We start from the raw sequence: 16,741 nt of genomic DNA on the forward strand, positions 1-16,741 counted from the left end.
ACAATGGGAACATGGTGGCCCCACCTTCCATGTGGCAGGGCCATGCTGCAGTGCAATGCTCCAGGTGAGGGGAAAGATCAATTTAGAACCAAAATTCTGCCCTAATACTACTTCATTGCCTCATATAGTAACACAATGCCTCGTAATACATTGTCCAAAAGCCAGAGAGAGTAAAAATGTAGACTGGCCAGTCAATGATGTTCTAGGTACACTGTAATCCAGACTTGGGTCTGATAACTTTTTTTTTTTTTTTAAAGAAATGGGGTCTTGCTATCTTGTCCAGGCGAGACTTGAACTTCTGGGCTCAAGTGATCCCCCCATCTCAGCTTCCCAGGTAGCTGGGACTGCAGGTACATGCCAGTGAGCTCCTCATCTCTAACTTTTAAACTATGCCTAAAGCCACTAACATTTTTCTCATTGGTGGAGTGAAAAGTGATCGACGAGACAGCAAGCAAGTATTCTTTTAGATCTGGCTCTGGCACTGAACTAGTTATTTGGCCATAGGAACATCATTTGTCCACTTTGGGATTCACTTTCCCCATCTGTCAAGTGAAGGCACTGAACTTGGAAGACTCTCAAGTTCCCTTCCAGATGGAGAAACAGATTTATGGGTCCGGATTCTGTAGAGGTCGTAGTGTTTTTTCCAATTTTTTACAATCAGTTGCCCACATTTATAAATCAGAAGATTCTGTATAAAATATGAATTTGGGCTGGGCACGATGGCTCACGCCTGTAATCCCAGCACTTTGGGAAGCCAAGGAGGGCGGATCAGGAGTTCAAAGCCAGCCTGGCCAACATGGTGAAACCCCATCTCTACTAAAGATATAAAAATTAGCCACGTTTGGTGCCTGTAGTCCCAGCTACTTGGGAGGCTGAGGCAGGAGAATCACTTGAACCTGGGAGGTGGAGGTTGCAGTGAGTTGAGATCACGCCACTGCACTCCCAGCCTGGGTGACAGAGTAAGACTCTGTCTCAAAATAATAATAATAATAATAAATATATATTTCACATATATATAATATATATTTCATAGATATAGATATCATATATTTCATATATATTCTATATATATCATGTATATGAAATATATATATTTCATATATATTCTATATATCATGTATATGAAATATATATTTCATATATAGCATATATTTCATATATATGAGATATATATATCATATATATCACATATATATATGAATTTGGGGCTTCTTGAAAAATCGAAAATGCTGGCAATAGCAGCCCTACATTTCTGCATAGTTGTGATGGGCATAGCTGAGTAATGGGTTCCCCTTCAGACAAGGCATGTCCCTTTAGACAGTTTGCCACCATCCCCACCTCAAGTCAACTTCACTCACCCCTGTAGGCCTTTGAGTTTGTGGCCCTTTTTTAAGGATTAGAACTAGTACAGTTTCATCAATGTTACAAGTGAGGTTTTTTCCCATCATAGCTCAGCTGATGGAAGTCAGCGGCACTAACATATATTTAATTCATTACAAGCAGTAACCAAGAAGGGCACATGGAGCTTTGCAGGGATGCTCACAGGAGGACACCAGAGAGTGCTAGAGCTGCTTATGGTAATGTGACCTACAACTCAGAGCCTAATTGTGTCAGGTGAAGTGGCCTGGACAGCTTACTCTCTGTTCTCAGAGTTAACAAGCTCCCATCACATAACTTTCTTTGTGAATATTAAATGAGCCTACTCTGGAAAGCAAATGTCAAGTTGCCAGGGAGGAGAGGTTTGCACAGCAAGTGCAGAATGATTTGTGTGGCTTCTAGGCTTTGTAGTTAATCTTTTATTAACTGTCCTTATTTTCTTTTTAAAATTAACCTTATTATTCCTTTCAACTGGATCTAACTAAGGAAATGCTGCAAAGGAGGTATTTTTATTTTTGCTTTTAAATAATGTAGCAGGAACCCATGAAGCCAGCTCAACTCTTTAAAGATGGCGATTTCTCATGGTTATGAGGAAGATTCATTGGTTTGTGTGGGATAAAAACCAAATACCCCACGTTGTTTCTTTACTAAACTCCCTTATGCCTCCCTTACAATGCTGATTTTTCTAATTTTACAGAAAACTGAGGCTGAGTATATTCAAATGGTTTAAATGATGGGATCACTTTTTTTGTTTGTTTTTGAGACAGGGTCTTGCTCTGTCACCGAGGCTGGAGTGCAGTGGTGCGATCCCAGCTTACTGCAACCTCTGCCTCTTGGGCTCAAGTGATCCTCCCACCTCAACCTTCCGAGTAGCAGGGACTACAGGCATGCGCCACCATCACGGAGCTAATTTTTGTATTTTTTGTGGAGATGGGGTCTTCCTATAGTGCACAGGCTGGTCTGGAACTCTTGGGCTCAAGTGATCCACCCGCCTCGGCCTCCCAAAGTATGGGGATTACAGGCATGAGCCACCGTGCCTGGCTGGGATCACATTCTAATAAATGTTAGAACAAAGGCCAGAACTTGTTCTGACTCCTATACCATTGTATTATATGGTTTGTCCTTGCTTTCCTTGCTTTTAAGAATATAGCAACTAAAAAGGGAAATGATTACTATAAAAGTAAGGATATTCCAGGGGTGCGGTGGCTCACACCTGTAATCCCAGAACTTTGGGAGACTGAGGCAGGCAGATCACTTGAGGTTAGGAGTTCGAGACCAGCCTGTCCAACATGGTGAAACCCCATCTCTACTAAAAATACAAAAATTAGCTGGGTGTGGTGGTGTGCACCTGTAATTCCAGGTACTCAGGAGGCTGAAGTGGGAGAATTGTTTGAACCTGGGAGGTGGAGGTTGCAGTGAGTCAAGATTGCACCACCGCCCTCTAGCCTGGGCAACAGAGCAAGAATCTGTCTCAAAAAAAAAAAAAAAAAAAAAAGTTAGGCTAGTGGATACATCTGGAGTAGAGGGAGAGGGGTGTGGTCTAGTGGTCTAGAAGGGATATATAGGGGTTTTCTTGACTAGGGGGTGGTCACCTTTACCACGATAATTATCATGTGAACATAGTCTGCCTGGGGCTGTCCCAGTTTAAGCCTCAAACCATGTTAATTTTTTTTTTTTTTTTTTTGACATAGAGTCTTGCTCTGTCACCAAGGCTGGACTGCAGTGGCGCGACCTCGGCTCACTGCAACCTCTGCCTCCGGGATTCCAGCAATTCTCCTGCCCCTGCCTCCCAAGTAACTGAGATTACAAGCGCCTGCCACCACACCTAGTTTTTTTTTTTTTTTTTTTTTTTTTTTTTTTTTTTTTTTTGAGAGAGAGTCTCGCTCTGTGGCCCAGGCTGGGTTGCAGTGGCCGGATCTCAGCTCACTGCGAGCTCCACCTCCCCAGGTTCACGCCATTCTCCTGCCTCAGCCTCCTGAGTAGCTGGGACTACAGGCGCCTGCCACCTCACCCGGCTAGTTTTTTGTGTTTTTTAGTAGATACGGGGTTTCACTGGGTTACCCAGGATGGTCTTGGCTCCGCCCGTCTCGGCCTCCCAAAGTGCTGGGATTACAGGCTTGAGCCACCGCGCCCGGCCCAAAAATGTTTTTAAGTCAAAAAAAATTAGTATCAGGAAATCTAGCCTATGATCAGGAGTCCAGGCCAACCTGGGAAACCATGCAAGAGACCACAGCAGCAGTATCACCAATCCAGGTGTGGACTTCCTGAACAGAGGCTGTGATGCCCCACCTTGGTTTTCTTTTTATTTTTTTTGAGATGGAGTCTGGCTCTGTCGCCCAGGCTGGAGTAAAGTGGCGCAATCTCGGCTCACTGCAACCTCCGCCTCCCGCATTCAAGAGATTCTCCTGCCTCCCGAGTAGCTGGGACTACAGGCATGTGCTGTCACGCCCGGCTAATTTTTGTATTTTTAGTAGAGACGGTGTTTCACTGTGTTGGCCAGGATGGTCTAGATTTCTTGACCTCATGATCCGCCCGCCTCGCCCTCCCAAAGTGCTGGGATTACAGGCATGAGCCACCACACCCGGCCCCACCTTGGTTTTCTTCTGGCTCCCGTGACGTGAGGTAATTATCTTTGTTTCTTTGTCCTACATATGGCTGGAGAAGTGGCATAGCTCTTAGTTCTAATTGTGAAGGTCAGTCCAAGATAATATATGAGAAAGTGCGTTGTAAACAGTTTAGGTTTTTTCTACTTTGAGTGGCAGGAGTTTCCTAAATTCCTAGATCGGCAGGACCTCAGCATCATTGCAGTGGTACCTGTCAGGTTAATCTTCCTGTAATACAGCCTTTCTATTTAAAAACTTTTTACTGTAACTCCTGGATACCTACAGAATGAAATCTAAAGTCCTAAACGTGGCATTCGACACACCACAAACTCACACCCAACCAACTTGCCAACACTATTCCTGCTGTTCCTCTTCATTGGCTATTGAACCACATTCAACCATGTGGTGTTCCAAAAATGCTGTTCCCTTTCCAACCTCACCTCACACTTTTCTCTCCAGTAGAATGCCTTCTTCTTTCTTATTTATTTATTTATTTATTTATTTTGAGACGGAGTTTTGCTCTTTTGCCCAGGCTGGAGTGCAGTGACATGATCTTGGCTCACTGCAACCTTCTGTCTCCCGGGATCGATTCTCCTGCCTCAGGCTCCCAAGTAGCTGGGATTACAGGCACCTGCCACCATGCCCGGCTAATTTTTGTATTTTTATTAGAGATGGGGTTTCACCATGTTGGCCAGGCTGGTCTCGTACTCCTGACCTCAAGTGACCCACCCGCCTCAGCCTCTCAAAGTGCTGGGATTGCAGGCATGAGCCACCGTGCCTGGCTTCTTTCTTATCTTTCAATCTCTTTGGTGGGGATCGAATGTCCGTGTCCCCCCAAAATTCATACACTGAAGCTCACAAGGTGACTGTATTTGAAGATGGAACCTCTAAGGAAGTACTTAAGGTTAACATAGGTCATCAGGGTGGGGCCCTGATCCAGTCGCCTAGTGTCCTTATAGGAACAGACATCAGAGTGCTGGCTCTCTCTCCGTGCACATACAGAGGAAAGTCCATGTGAGGACAAAGTGGCTGTCTGCAAGCCAGGAAGAGAGGCTTCCCTGGAAACTCACCCTGTTGGACCTTGATCTGGAACTTTTAGCCTCCAGAACAGTGAGAAAATAAATTTCCATTGTATAGGCCAACCCGTCTGTTACAGTTTTTTTTTTTTTCCAGAGACAGAGTCTCACTCTGTCACCCAAGCTGGAATGCAGCAGCACAATCTCGGCTCACTGCAATCTCTGCCTCCTGGATTCTAGCAATTCTCCTGCCTCAGCCTCCTGAGTAGCTGGGACTACAGGCGCCTACCACCACGCCCGGCTAATTTTTTGTATTTTAGTAGAGACTGGGTTTCACTGTGTTGCCCAGTCTGGTCACAAACTCCTGAGCTCAGGCAATCCACCTGCCTCGGCCTCCCAAAGTGCTAGGATTACAGGTGTGAGCCACCGTGCCTGGCCCTGTTATCATGCTGAGTGTCAACTTGATTGAAGGATGCAAAGTATTGATCCTGGGTGTGTCTGTGAGGGTGTTGCCAAAGGAGATTAACATTTGAGTCAGTGGACTGGGGAAGGCAGACCCACCCTTAATCTGGTGGCCACAATCTAATCAGTTGCCAGAGAATATAAAGCAGGCAGAAAAACGTGAAAAGGTGAGACTGGCCTAGCCTCCCAGCCTACCTCTTTCTCCTGTGCTAGATGCTTCCTGCCCTCCAACACTGGACTCCAAGTTCTTCAATTTGGAGACTCAGATTGGCTCTCCTTGCTTCTCAAGCTTGCAGACAGCCTATTGTGGGACCTTGTGACTGTGTAAGTTAATACTTAATAAACTCCTTTATATATATATATAAAGCCTACATATATATATATATAAAGTCTCCATGTATAACCTTTATATATAAAAATATATACAGGACATATATATATATATAAGTTCTGTTCCTCTAGGGAACCCTGACTGATACACTGTCTATGGTATTTTGTTATGGCACCTGGCACTGCGAGCACACTAAGACACCCTTTTTGGAACAGCTCTGACACGGCATATACCTAAAACTTCTATTCCTTGAAGTTCTTCAATCCTTCCACTTTATTTTACTTCTTTTTAAGACATTTGATGTTCTATCTTGTATTATGTAGTTATTTATGTACACATTTGCTAACTTCCTTGCTAGTAAGTTTTTGGGGTAACCCCTGATTCCATATTGCAGCTCTGCAATGCCTAGTACACGGTTTGGAAGTTATTAAATATACAATATATATTAGTTGATAAATTTATAAATAAAAGAGGGGAAAAATAAATGAGGTGAGAAAACACAAACTTTTTATTTAAAATTTAAAGAGGACATAGAAAATTGAGGCAATGTATTAATAAGTGGAAACAAATAAGTTAAATCTTCAGTTTAGTGATATTTAAAATAAATAGGTTCCTGCCAGCAGAGGTGTTAAAATATAAAAAAGATAGGTATCTCAGAGGAACTAAAAATAGGGGTGGTTTTGTTTTGTTTTGTTTTTTTCCCGACTGACATGTTGTTTTGTCTTTGCATGGGGGGATTTGACTTATTGGAGTCGAATTTTAGCCCAACTTCAGAGGCTGTGGAGAAAAGACCACGGGAATGAGCTCAGCTGGTATGGGAAAGCTGATATTTTATGACTAGAGTCATAAATGGAAGCTCTGGTGTCAGCGCCATGCAGGTCTGAGTCTTATGGGAGGACTCAGAATTGGACATTCAGGACCTATTTGTTTTCCTGACATCTTATTCCTAATTACCATCCTCCTGTCAGAGTCTTCTTTATTTCCCACCTGTTTCTCACTCCCCAAATGTAGTTTTAAATTAGTCTTTTGAATAGGTAATATTCATATGGTTCAACATTTTAAAACTATGGAAGTGAACTGTTTCCCTAAAAGCATGACCTGGGTTGAGTGTTTTAGTCACAGTGATAAAGATAACCAAGCTCAGAGCCTTGCTTACACCCTTGTCCACAGCTGAGCTGGAGGCTGGAAGAACCAGGCATAAAGAGCATTCTAGAAGATTCTAGAAAATCCCATAGTGGCAGGGCTTGGCAGTCAGAGAGCAGGGGTGCTGGGGTAGGGCAAACAGTGGACTTTTAGCAGCAGAACTGTTCTCTGAGTAGCCCAGAAGGGTCAAGGGAGCAGTGGAGAAAGGGAGGAGGTGACAGCTCAGAGCACAGAAGACCTCCCATGTGGGCACCTGACAGCCCTATTCCCAGGAACAGCGGCACCCAAGGACCATGGGTGGCTCTTCTCAAAGAAGGATGCTTTTCCCACAACTCCATCGAAAAGCCACATTTTTCTCTTCTTCTACCTAGTAACAACGTTCAGAAAATATTTAGAAAAAGGAGGAAAAAGGGAAAGCATTAAATAAGAGGCCGGAAAACTCCTCTTGAGATTGTAAATGGTGTTGCAGATTTTATTTTACTTTTTTTTTTTTAACTGTTGTGAAAAAAAATCTTAGCTAAAAGAGTTCTATGTATTTGAGCAAGTGGATAGTGTTGCTTCAGAGAAATCCCTCTCAGGATGAACAGATTTGATACAGATTTGACTCTGTGGAAAGTGTGGTTAACTCCAGCATTTTCCTAGTTTTTCCTCAGATCTTGTGGGGTTGTTTGTTTCAGATAGAGTCTCACTGTCACCCAGGCTGGAGTGCAGTGGTGCCATCTCGGCTCACTGCAATCTCCGCCTCCCAAGTTCAAGTGATTCTCCTGCCTCAGCCTCCCGAGTAGCTGGGATTACAGGCACCTACCACCATACCTGGGTAATTTTTAGTAGAGACGGGTTTTCACCATGTTGGCCAGACTGTTCTTGAACTCCTGACCTCTGGTGATCTGCCTGCCTCAGCTTTGCAAAGTGCTGGGATTACAGGTGTGAACTATCATGCCTAACCTTTTTTTTTTTTTTTTTTTTTGAGATAGGGTCTTACTCTGTCACCCAGGCTGGAGTGCAGCGGCACAATCATGGCTCACTGTAGCCTTGAACACCTGGGCTCAAGTGATCCTCCCACTTCAGCCTCCTGAGTAGTTGGGACTACAGGAACATGCCACCATGCCCAGCTGATATTTTATTTTTGGTAGACAGTGTCTTACTATGTTGCCCAGGCTGGTCTTGAACTCCTGGACTCAAGTTATCCTCCTGCCTCGGCCTCCTAAAGTTGTGGGATTACAGGCATGAGCCACCATGGCCAGCCAAGATCTTGTGTTTTGGTGTGATTAAAATGTCGTTGTTGGAGCCTGATGCATTAGCTTGTGCCTATAGCTTCAGCTAGTCAGGAGGCTGAGGAAGGAAGATTGCTTGAGTTTGAGCCCAAGAGTTTGAGGCTCCAGTGAGCTATGATTGTGCCACTGCACTCCAGCCTGGGCAACAGAGTGAGACCCTGTTCCCTAAAAAGAAAAAAGAAATGATACCGTTGAAGCAATAAATACGAATACTTTGTATAAGTAGGCAATTTTTGGAAAAAATAAAAGTTTCTCTATAAAATCAGCTTTATGTTGAGCAACAAAATGTGTAGAATGACATTTAGTGTTTTACTTGCCATCTTTAAGAAAATCAAACTCACCAAACTTTAAAAGACTTTTAGGTCTGGACGCAATGCCTTCCAAATCCCTGAACCTGGAGACTTGGGAGCTTATCTTTTGCAGGTGAGAAAATTGAAGTCACCCTTCCCTTTTAGTATCTAGTGAAGGATTCTGGAAAGGTAGGGTTAGTTAGGGAAGGTATGTGGTTCTGGCTTTATCTAAATGACTTGCCCAAGGTCAGACCGTCAGAACTTAAATAGGATTGGGCAGCAGCAGCAACCATTTAGCAATGTTGGGCCTTTTGTCCCCCTTTATGGAGGTGAAATATCATAATTCAAGAGTCTCATTTTTGTTTTTCTTCCAGATTTCAGAAGAGATCCCTAGAGGCAGGTGTTGACTGTGCCCTCCATTTAAACAAATGGACGAGCTGGGAAGCCCCTGGAAGTCACCATAAGCCTGCTCTATAGCAGGTCTTCGCTAAAGAGAGGGTAACAGCTGGGCACGGTGGCTCACACCTGTAATCCCAGCACTTTGGGAAGCTGAGGCAGGTGGATCACCTGAGGTTAGGAGTTCGAGACCCGCCTGCCCAACATGGCAAAACCCTGTCTCTACTAAAAATACAAAAAATTAGCCAGGTGTGGTGGCGGGTGCCTGTAATCCCAGCTATGTGGGAGGCTGAGGCAGGAGAATTGCTTGAACCTGGGAGGCAGAGGTTGCAGTGAGCCGAGATCATGCCACTGCACTGCACTGCACTGTAGCCTGGGCGACAAGAGTGAAACTCTGTCTCAAAAAAAAAAAAAAAAAAAAAGAGAGAGAGAGAGAAACTCCAGAAGCCAAACAGCCTTCAATCTTGAAGGAAGATCCCTCTTGCTAAGGAACAATTACTTGGCTTAGGCATCTAGATTGCTCTGTGTGTCTTGAGTATACATGAAGAGTAAACCCCCCAAGAACCACCCAGGATCATTCAGCAACCCTTTGTGTGAATTTGAGTTTTGTTTTTTTTTTAAATATTGTAAGTTGTCTGGGTGTCCTTTCTGACCTTTTTCTTCTATGAAGTCCTGAATTTCTAACTTGCTTCGAAATTGCTGAATGTCACATTTTCCTGTTGTAGCTTTCTCTGAAATGCACAGGAGATGTCTGTAGGGTTGGCAAGCTCCTCCTCCCCACACTTCACTCCTATTCCACACGTGTACTTTCAGCATTTGAGAGCCTGTCTTCTCTCTTAGCTCCCTTAAAAACATTTATAATATTTCCACTTTTTATGAAGTTAAAATGGTTTCATTTTCAATCCACTAAGTTAGAAGGATCATGTCTGTCCTTAACCTTTGCCAAATATTCTTAAAAATAATTTTTTTTCCTTCGAAACTTCCATAATGCCATTCTTATAAATGCATGCCAAGCCTGTAGGTGGTTTTCTTCATCTGAACTTACTTTTCAAATATAGCAGTATGAGACTTGGGGTAGGGGAAGCAGCATCATAAATGGAAGGGCTGGAAACTAGTTTCAGGACATTGTTTAAAATAATCAGAATAAATACTTTCACTTATTTAACCTTCTACATATATTGTTTTGAATATCTATCATTGGCTGGGCATGGTGGCTCATACATGTAATCCCAGCACTTTGGGAGGCCAAGGAAGGAGGATCTCTTGAGGCAAGAAGTTTGAGACCAGCCTAGAAACATGGCAAAACCCTGTCTCTACTAAAAATTAAAAGAAAATTAGGCAGATGTGGTGGCGTGTGCTGGTAGTCCCAGCTACTTGGGAGGCTGAGCCCAGGAAGTGGAGACTGCAGTGAGCCATGACTGTGCCACTGTACTCCAGCCTGGATGACAGAGTGTGACCTTGTTTTTTGTTTTTTTAAAAAGAATAAAGAATATCTAGGGCCAGGCATGGTGGCTCACGCCTGTAATCCCAGCACTTTGGGAGGCCCAAGTGGGTGGATCACCTGAGGCCAGGAGTTTGAGACCAGCCTAGCCAATATAGAGTGAAACCCCGTCTCTACTGAAAATACAAAAATTAGCTGGGCATAGTGGTGCATGCCTGTAGTCCTAGCTACTAGGGAAGCTGAGGCAGGAGAGAATCCCTTGAACCTAGGAGGCGGAGGTTGCAGTTAACTGAGATCGCGCCACTGCACTCCAGCCTGGATGACAGAGTGACACTCTGTCTCTCAAAAAAAAAAAAAAAAAAAATATATATATATATATATATAAAAATATAATACATATGTATATGACATATCTATATCTATATATCTACTATTCTAGGCCCTTGTGATACAGCAGTGAACAAACAGACACACTTTCTGCCCTCAGGGAGCTTAAGTTCTAGTGGAAGGAGACAGATAACAAACCAAATCAATAATTTACATAGTGTATTAGAAAGCGATCTTTGCTTTGAAGAAAAATAAAGTAGATGCGGCATAGAGGGAGTGTTTTCCACAAGTTTAAAATCAGACGGCTTTTGAGCAAAGCACTAAAGGAGGTGAAAAAGGCTATGCTGACATCTGGGGGAAGAGAGTCCTAAGCCCAGGAAACAAACAGCAAGTGCAAAGTCTCGCAGGGGAAAATCCCTGGAGCGATGGAGAAACAGCTTGGAGAGAAATTAATTTGGCTTATTACCTGTCTCCTTCCACTAGGAGAACAGCAGGTGATGAGGTCCGAGAAGTAACGAGAGGTAGCAGACCTTTGAGCCTACTAGGATGATGTAGGTACATTGGCTTTTTCTAGGATGAGATGGGAAGCCAGTGGAGGCGTTTCAGCCAAGGGAGATACAGAATCTCATGGACAAGATCACTTGCTGCTGGGTTAAGAAGGGAAAGGAGCAGGTGTCGAAGAGGGAAGATCAGTTAGGAGGCCACTGCAATAATTCCAGAAATTACTCATACCAGAAATTAATCAGAGACGTTTGACGCATTTATAAAAGCGGGGGGGGGGGGGCGGCGGGGGGGGGGGGCGGCCGGAATGTGCTTGTAGAATACAAAAGAGGTAGAGAAACATTAAACATTTTTAATGTTTTAAGTTTCAAGGAAAAGATCAATTTGACAGCTACTTTGCTACCTCGTCACCTCCAGGTGACGTTGGGAGTACTGGGGAGCTAGGTTTCCAGAACTTTTTGCTCTTGAGTGACCTATGACCCTAGCAGAGTTTGGCCAGTGTGATTAAGAATGAGCCTCTGTAGGTCTGTTTAGGATAGGATGCTTGCCACCCTCCCATTTCCTTAACTTGCCTGGGTTCCTGTTGGGAATACAGATTCGGGGCCCTTCCCACTCTGTAAATATGGGAAAGGGTCTAGGAAGTATACACTTTTAGTAATAATATGTAGGGGTTCTATGACTACCAAATTTGGGGAACTGTCCCTCTGACCGAGCCATCCGTAACTTTCTGTACACCTTTCGGGGTATGCCGCAGACCTGGAAAGCGTTGCAGGGCGCTCGTGCGGCCCGCAGGTGGCGCCATGTGATCGCGAGCCGCAGAGATCGCGTATCCTAGGAGTCTTGAGGCGCGAGGACTGCTGGTCTGCAGCTGTGCCGGGGCCACCGACGCCGCTTACCCCAGCGGAGCGCCGCGCACGTAGAGTTGGTGACAGCGGCCGGTGCCCCGGCTTTTTAGGCTGTGTGCATCCCAAGCCGCCTCTAGTTGGCTTCTCGGGCCTCTGGGGCAGGAGGGCGCTGCGGCTTTCTGCCCACGAACTGACAACTGCAGAGCCAGCAAGCCAGTGCATCGGGAACCTGCCGCCTTGAGCCGCAGGGCTTTAGTCCAAACCCGGCCGGTCCAGGCTCCCGGATCTACTACAGGGTCCCCCGGGGAGCGCGGGCCCCGGGGACGGCTCCTTCCCATTGGGAGCAGGACGGAGGCCACGCCCCTTTCCTACAACTCTCATCTTTGACTGGCTCTCGAGTCCCAGCTGGCCACGCCCCCTCCCCTCGCACATACACAAGAGTCACGCGCCTTTCAGTTGGAAACTTGGCGTGCAGAGGGGGACGGTGGCTCTCATCGCCCCACCCATTTACCTTGCCATTGGTTCGCAGAACGGCACACGGTCACGCCCCCATTCCAGCCCCCTGGCTGGGAGGGCGGGCGCCCGCTTGTGATTGGCCGGTGGGCCTGCCTCTCGCGGGAGCAGCCGGCGCTCCTCTCCCTCCCTCTGTCCCCTCCCGCGAGCCTCGGGGTTCCTCAGCTGGCCGAGGTCGAGTCAGTGTCAGTCAGGGAGGCGAACTGCCGAGCACTGGCCGCGGACGCTCAGTTGCAGTCTCGCCCAGGGGCAGGTACCTGCGCTCGCGCCGCCGGGTGGAAAGGATGAAGCCGCAGCTGGAGCAGCCACCCTATGATTGGCTGTGGCGCTTGTGAACCCAAAGTAAAGATGGCGGGCAGGCAGGCAGCCGCCGCACTGCCCACTTGGAAGATGGCGGCGCGCCGCAGTCTCAGCGCCCGCGGCCGGGGGGTCCTGCAGGCGGCTGCGGGGCGGCTGCTGCCGCTGCTCCTGCTGAGCTGCTGCTGCGGCGCGGGCGGCTGCGCAGCGGTGGGCGAGAACGAGGAGACGGTGATCATCGGGCTGCGGCTGGAGGACACGAACGACGTGTCGTTCATGGAAGGGGGGGCGCTGCGGGTGAGCGAACGGACCCGGGTCAAGCTGCGGGTGTACGGGCAGAACATCAACAACGAGACGTGGTCCCGCATCGCCTTCACCGAACACGAGCGGCGGCGCCACAGCCCGGGGGAGCGCGGGCTGGGGGGCCCCGCGCCGCCGGAGCCGGACAGCGGCCCCCAGCGCTGCGGCATCCGCACCTCAGACATCATCATCTTGCCCCACATCATTCTCAACCGCCGCACCTCGGGCATCATCGAGATCGAGATCAAACCGCTACGCAAGATGGAGAAGAGCAAGTCCTATTACCTGTGCACGTCGCTCTCCACGCCCGCCCTGGGTGCCGGCGGCTCGGGATCCGCGGGTGGCGCCGTCGGGGGCAAGGGCGGCTCGGGGGTGGCCGGGCTCCCGCCACCCCCGTGGGCCGAGACCACCTGGATTTACCACGACGGCGAGGACACCAAGATGATCGTAGGCGAAGAGAAGAAGTTCCTGCTGCCCTTCTGGCTGCAGGTGATCTTCATTTCGCTGCTGCTGTGCCTGTCGGGCATGTTCAGTGGCCTCAACCTGGGGCTCATGGCCCTGGACCCGATGGAGCTGCGCATCGTGCAGAACTGCGGCACGGAGAAGGAGAAGAATTACGCCAAGCGCATCGAGCCGGTGCGCAGGCAGGGCAACTACCTGCTGTGCTCACTGCTGCTGGGCAACGTGCTGGTCAACACCACGCTCACCATCCTGCTCGACGACATCGCCGGCTCGGGCCTCGTGGCCGTGGTGGTCTCCACCATCGGCATCGTCATCTTCGGGGAGATAGTGCCCCAGGCCATCTGCTCCCGCCACGGCCTGGCTGTGGGGGCCAACACCATCTTCCTCACCAAGTTTTTCATGATGATGACCTTCCCCGCTTCCTACCCGGTCAGCAAGCTGCTGGACTGCGTCCTAGGCCAGGAGATAGGCACCGTCTATAACCGGGAAAAACTGCTGGAGATGCTCCGGGTCACCGACCCCTACAACGACCTCGTTAAGGAGGAACTGAACATCATCCAAGGGGCGCTGGAGCTCCGCACCAAGACGGTGGAGGACGTGATGACCCCACTCCGGGACTGCTTCATGATCACTGGCGAAGCCATCCTGGACTTCAACACCATGTCTGAGATCATGGAGAGCGGCTACACCCGCATTCCAGTGTTTGAAGGGGAGCGCTCCAATATCGTGGACCTGCTGTTCGTCAAAGACTTGGCCTTCGTGGATCCAGATGACTGTACTCCCCTGAAAACCATCACCAAATTTTATAACCACCCCTTGCACTTTGTTTTCAATGACACCAAGTTGGACGCTATGCTGGAAGAATTTAAGAAAGGTGGGAAATTTTGGTCTCTTTCATTGGCTTGCTCTTTCTCTCTCCATCCTCTTCCCTACTTGAGCCCTCTACCCTCAGACCAACCCCCCAAGGCGAGTTGACCGGGATTTCTCCTTCTCTCTCTTAATTGCAGAGTTGAAAGGGTGGCGTGGATTTGGGGATGGATTGAACTAGTAAGTGCTACTAGGTTATTTTAAAGCACAAGACTGCCATCACTTACTTTTTACCATTATCAAAAAGCAGGCTGTGTAATTTCTGTGCATGACACTTTTTTTTTTTTTTTGGTTCCGTGTGTGGGGCGTCTGTGCTTGAGGGGTCTGCCGCCTTCATTGTCTGGGTTCTCAGTGGGTAGGTGAAGGTAGGGGCTGGCTGATGCCATGCCATTTGGTTGACTTTAATCACAGGCATTTGGAAAACATGTAAATAGCTTTTGTAAACTCAGTGCAGTCGTTTTCCTTCTCCTTAAACATCCACACTGGCCTTTCAAAGATCGAAGTGCATTTTCTATAGCTTCTGTTCCTGCTTGCCTGGCAACTTACGGGAAGATGAGGTCTGCCTTTGAGGGTAAGGGGTGGGGTAAACTAAGTATCGCCAAAAAAATCACCCATTTTCGATGTGACTTCTCTTAGCTAGAAAAGTGTTGTTGTTGTTGTTGTTGTTTTAAATTAAAATTATTAATATGTAACTTGGAAAGACTAGCGGTTAGCCAGCCTTTTGTGAAGAGGCTGTATGTCCCGTAGCCTTCTTCACTATTTGTTTACGTTTATCTGACAACAGTTACAGTTGCCCAAACCAAGTGTGATTTTGGCAGAAAGCTTGAACCTTTAACAGTGGGATGAATCCCTCTATTGGGGCTTATGTATTTCTTGACTCTTTCAGTTTAAAGTGTTCTTTTTTCCACCTTGGTCATCCGATACATTAAACTGAAGTATGTCTCCGTCAACTCTCACTGTTCCAAGGTGAGAAATTATACAGCACATCATTTCTTGCATTGTGGTATTTGTTCGTTTGACCATATAATGAACAGGTAAATAGCAACTCGTACTATTATTATTGAAGTTCTGAATGTTTCCAGTAAAATGTTTCCACTATTTCAAATAGTGTTATTTGAAAACCAAGGGATGCTGAGTTTTTGAATTATTATGATGCTAGTGCATGTGCGGGTATTGAAATGTGTATGTAACCTTTTGTGACCTGATAGTCCTCAAAACCAAGTTTTCCTTCTTCAAATAGAATTTTGATCACTGGTAGTAGTCTCTCCTCTGAAGAAGGTGATATGTACCTAGTGACAGCTCACTGGATATGATGATCTGAACATACTCAAAGAGCATATGGTTGTCCTAATTCCATTTTTCTGGTTGAATGATGCCCTCTTTAGAACAGGATCTCATTGTAGTAATTTTTTTTTTTTGAGACGGAGTCTTGCTCCGTCGCCCAGGCTAGAATGCGGTGGCACGATCTCCACTCACTGCAAGCTCCGCCTCCCAGGTTCACACCATTCTCCTGCCTCAGCCTCCCAAGTAACTGAGACTACAGGCGCTTGCCACCATGCCTGGCTAATTTTTTATATTTTTAGTAGAGACGGGGTTTCACCATGTTAGCCAGGATGGTCTCGATCTCCTGACCTCGTGATCCACCTGCCTCGGTCTCCCAAAGTGTTGGGATTACAGGCGTGAGCCACCACGCCCGGCCACATTGCAATAATTTTTATACAAAGGAAAAGAGCAGAATGTGTTTTGAAGATTGGTAAATTTGCATTTAAAAGCAGGAGGTTCTGGTTTCTTAAATAGTAAAAAGAAAATGTCCAGTATCTCTAGGTGACATAGCTTCTTTTGGGGGTGTCATTCTTTCACCATTAAGTTGTTAATTAGAGCATCTAACTTCTTTCATTTTGCAGTAATATCTGTAATACAGAAAGATATGTTGGAATGTTTGGAAATTCCCCTAAATGTCTTTCTATTGCTAAATTTCCCAATATTGATACAGGTGAGTGATTGCTTGAGTTTTTTATTACTTAGAATTTTGCACATTTACTCATGAATTGATGACACTAGTTTGTACTTCTTGCTGAAGTCTTTTCTTCACTTCTGTATCTTTTTACCTTGAGAATTTCATTTTTCACCTCACAGCTCCTTAATCCTGCCCCTACTCAAAATTTCAAAATTTGTATTATTTTGAAATTTGTGCTTGATTGACCTTGAACAATTTTTCTTGATGGATTTATTTTCTTGAGGAGCTCTTTTTCCTTCAGAATTACCACTTAGTATTTTTTTGAAATGTATTCTTTAA

The 16,741-nt window shown here is 46.4% G+C and overlaps 1 protein-coding gene and 1 long non-coding RNA gene across 5 annotated transcripts in view; both read left to right on the forward strand.

Moving 5' to 3' along the window:
* Nucleotides 1-1,136: 1,136 nt before the first annotated feature.
* LOC140712424 (uncharacterized) lies at nt 1,137-10,052 on the forward strand. The gene is made up of 2 exons (XR_012094043.1): nt 1,137-3,999; nt 5,154-10,052. It is a non-coding gene; the product is annotated as an uncharacterized lncRNA (long non-coding RNA).
* Nucleotides 10,053-11,523: 1,471 nt separating this feature from the next.
* CNNM2 (cyclin and CBS domain divalent metal cation transport mediator 2) overlaps nt 11,524-16,741 on the forward strand; it is a 172,041-nt gene continuing 166,823 nt past the window's right edge. The window contains exon 1 of one of the 4 annotated variants that reach the window (XR_005244218.2): nt 11,524-14,452. Coding sequence is in view for 3 of the 4 variants with exons in the window: in XM_073019307.1 (XP_072875408.1) it covers nt 12,832-14,452 (1,621 nt within the window). In the remaining variant the exon portion in view is untranslated. The remainder of the gene's footprint in view (nt 14,453-16,741) is intronic. The other 3 variants (XM_073019307.1, XM_007963996.3, XM_007963997.3) reach the window with 3 other exon arrangements.

The sequence above is a fragment of the Chlorocebus sabaeus genome, chromosome 9, assembly GCF_047675955.1.
Source record: "Chlorocebus sabaeus isolate Y175 chromosome 9, mChlSab1.0.hap1, whole genome shotgun sequence".
Classification (NCBI taxonomy): Eukaryota; Metazoa; Chordata; class Mammalia; order Primates; family Cercopithecidae; genus Chlorocebus; species Chlorocebus sabaeus.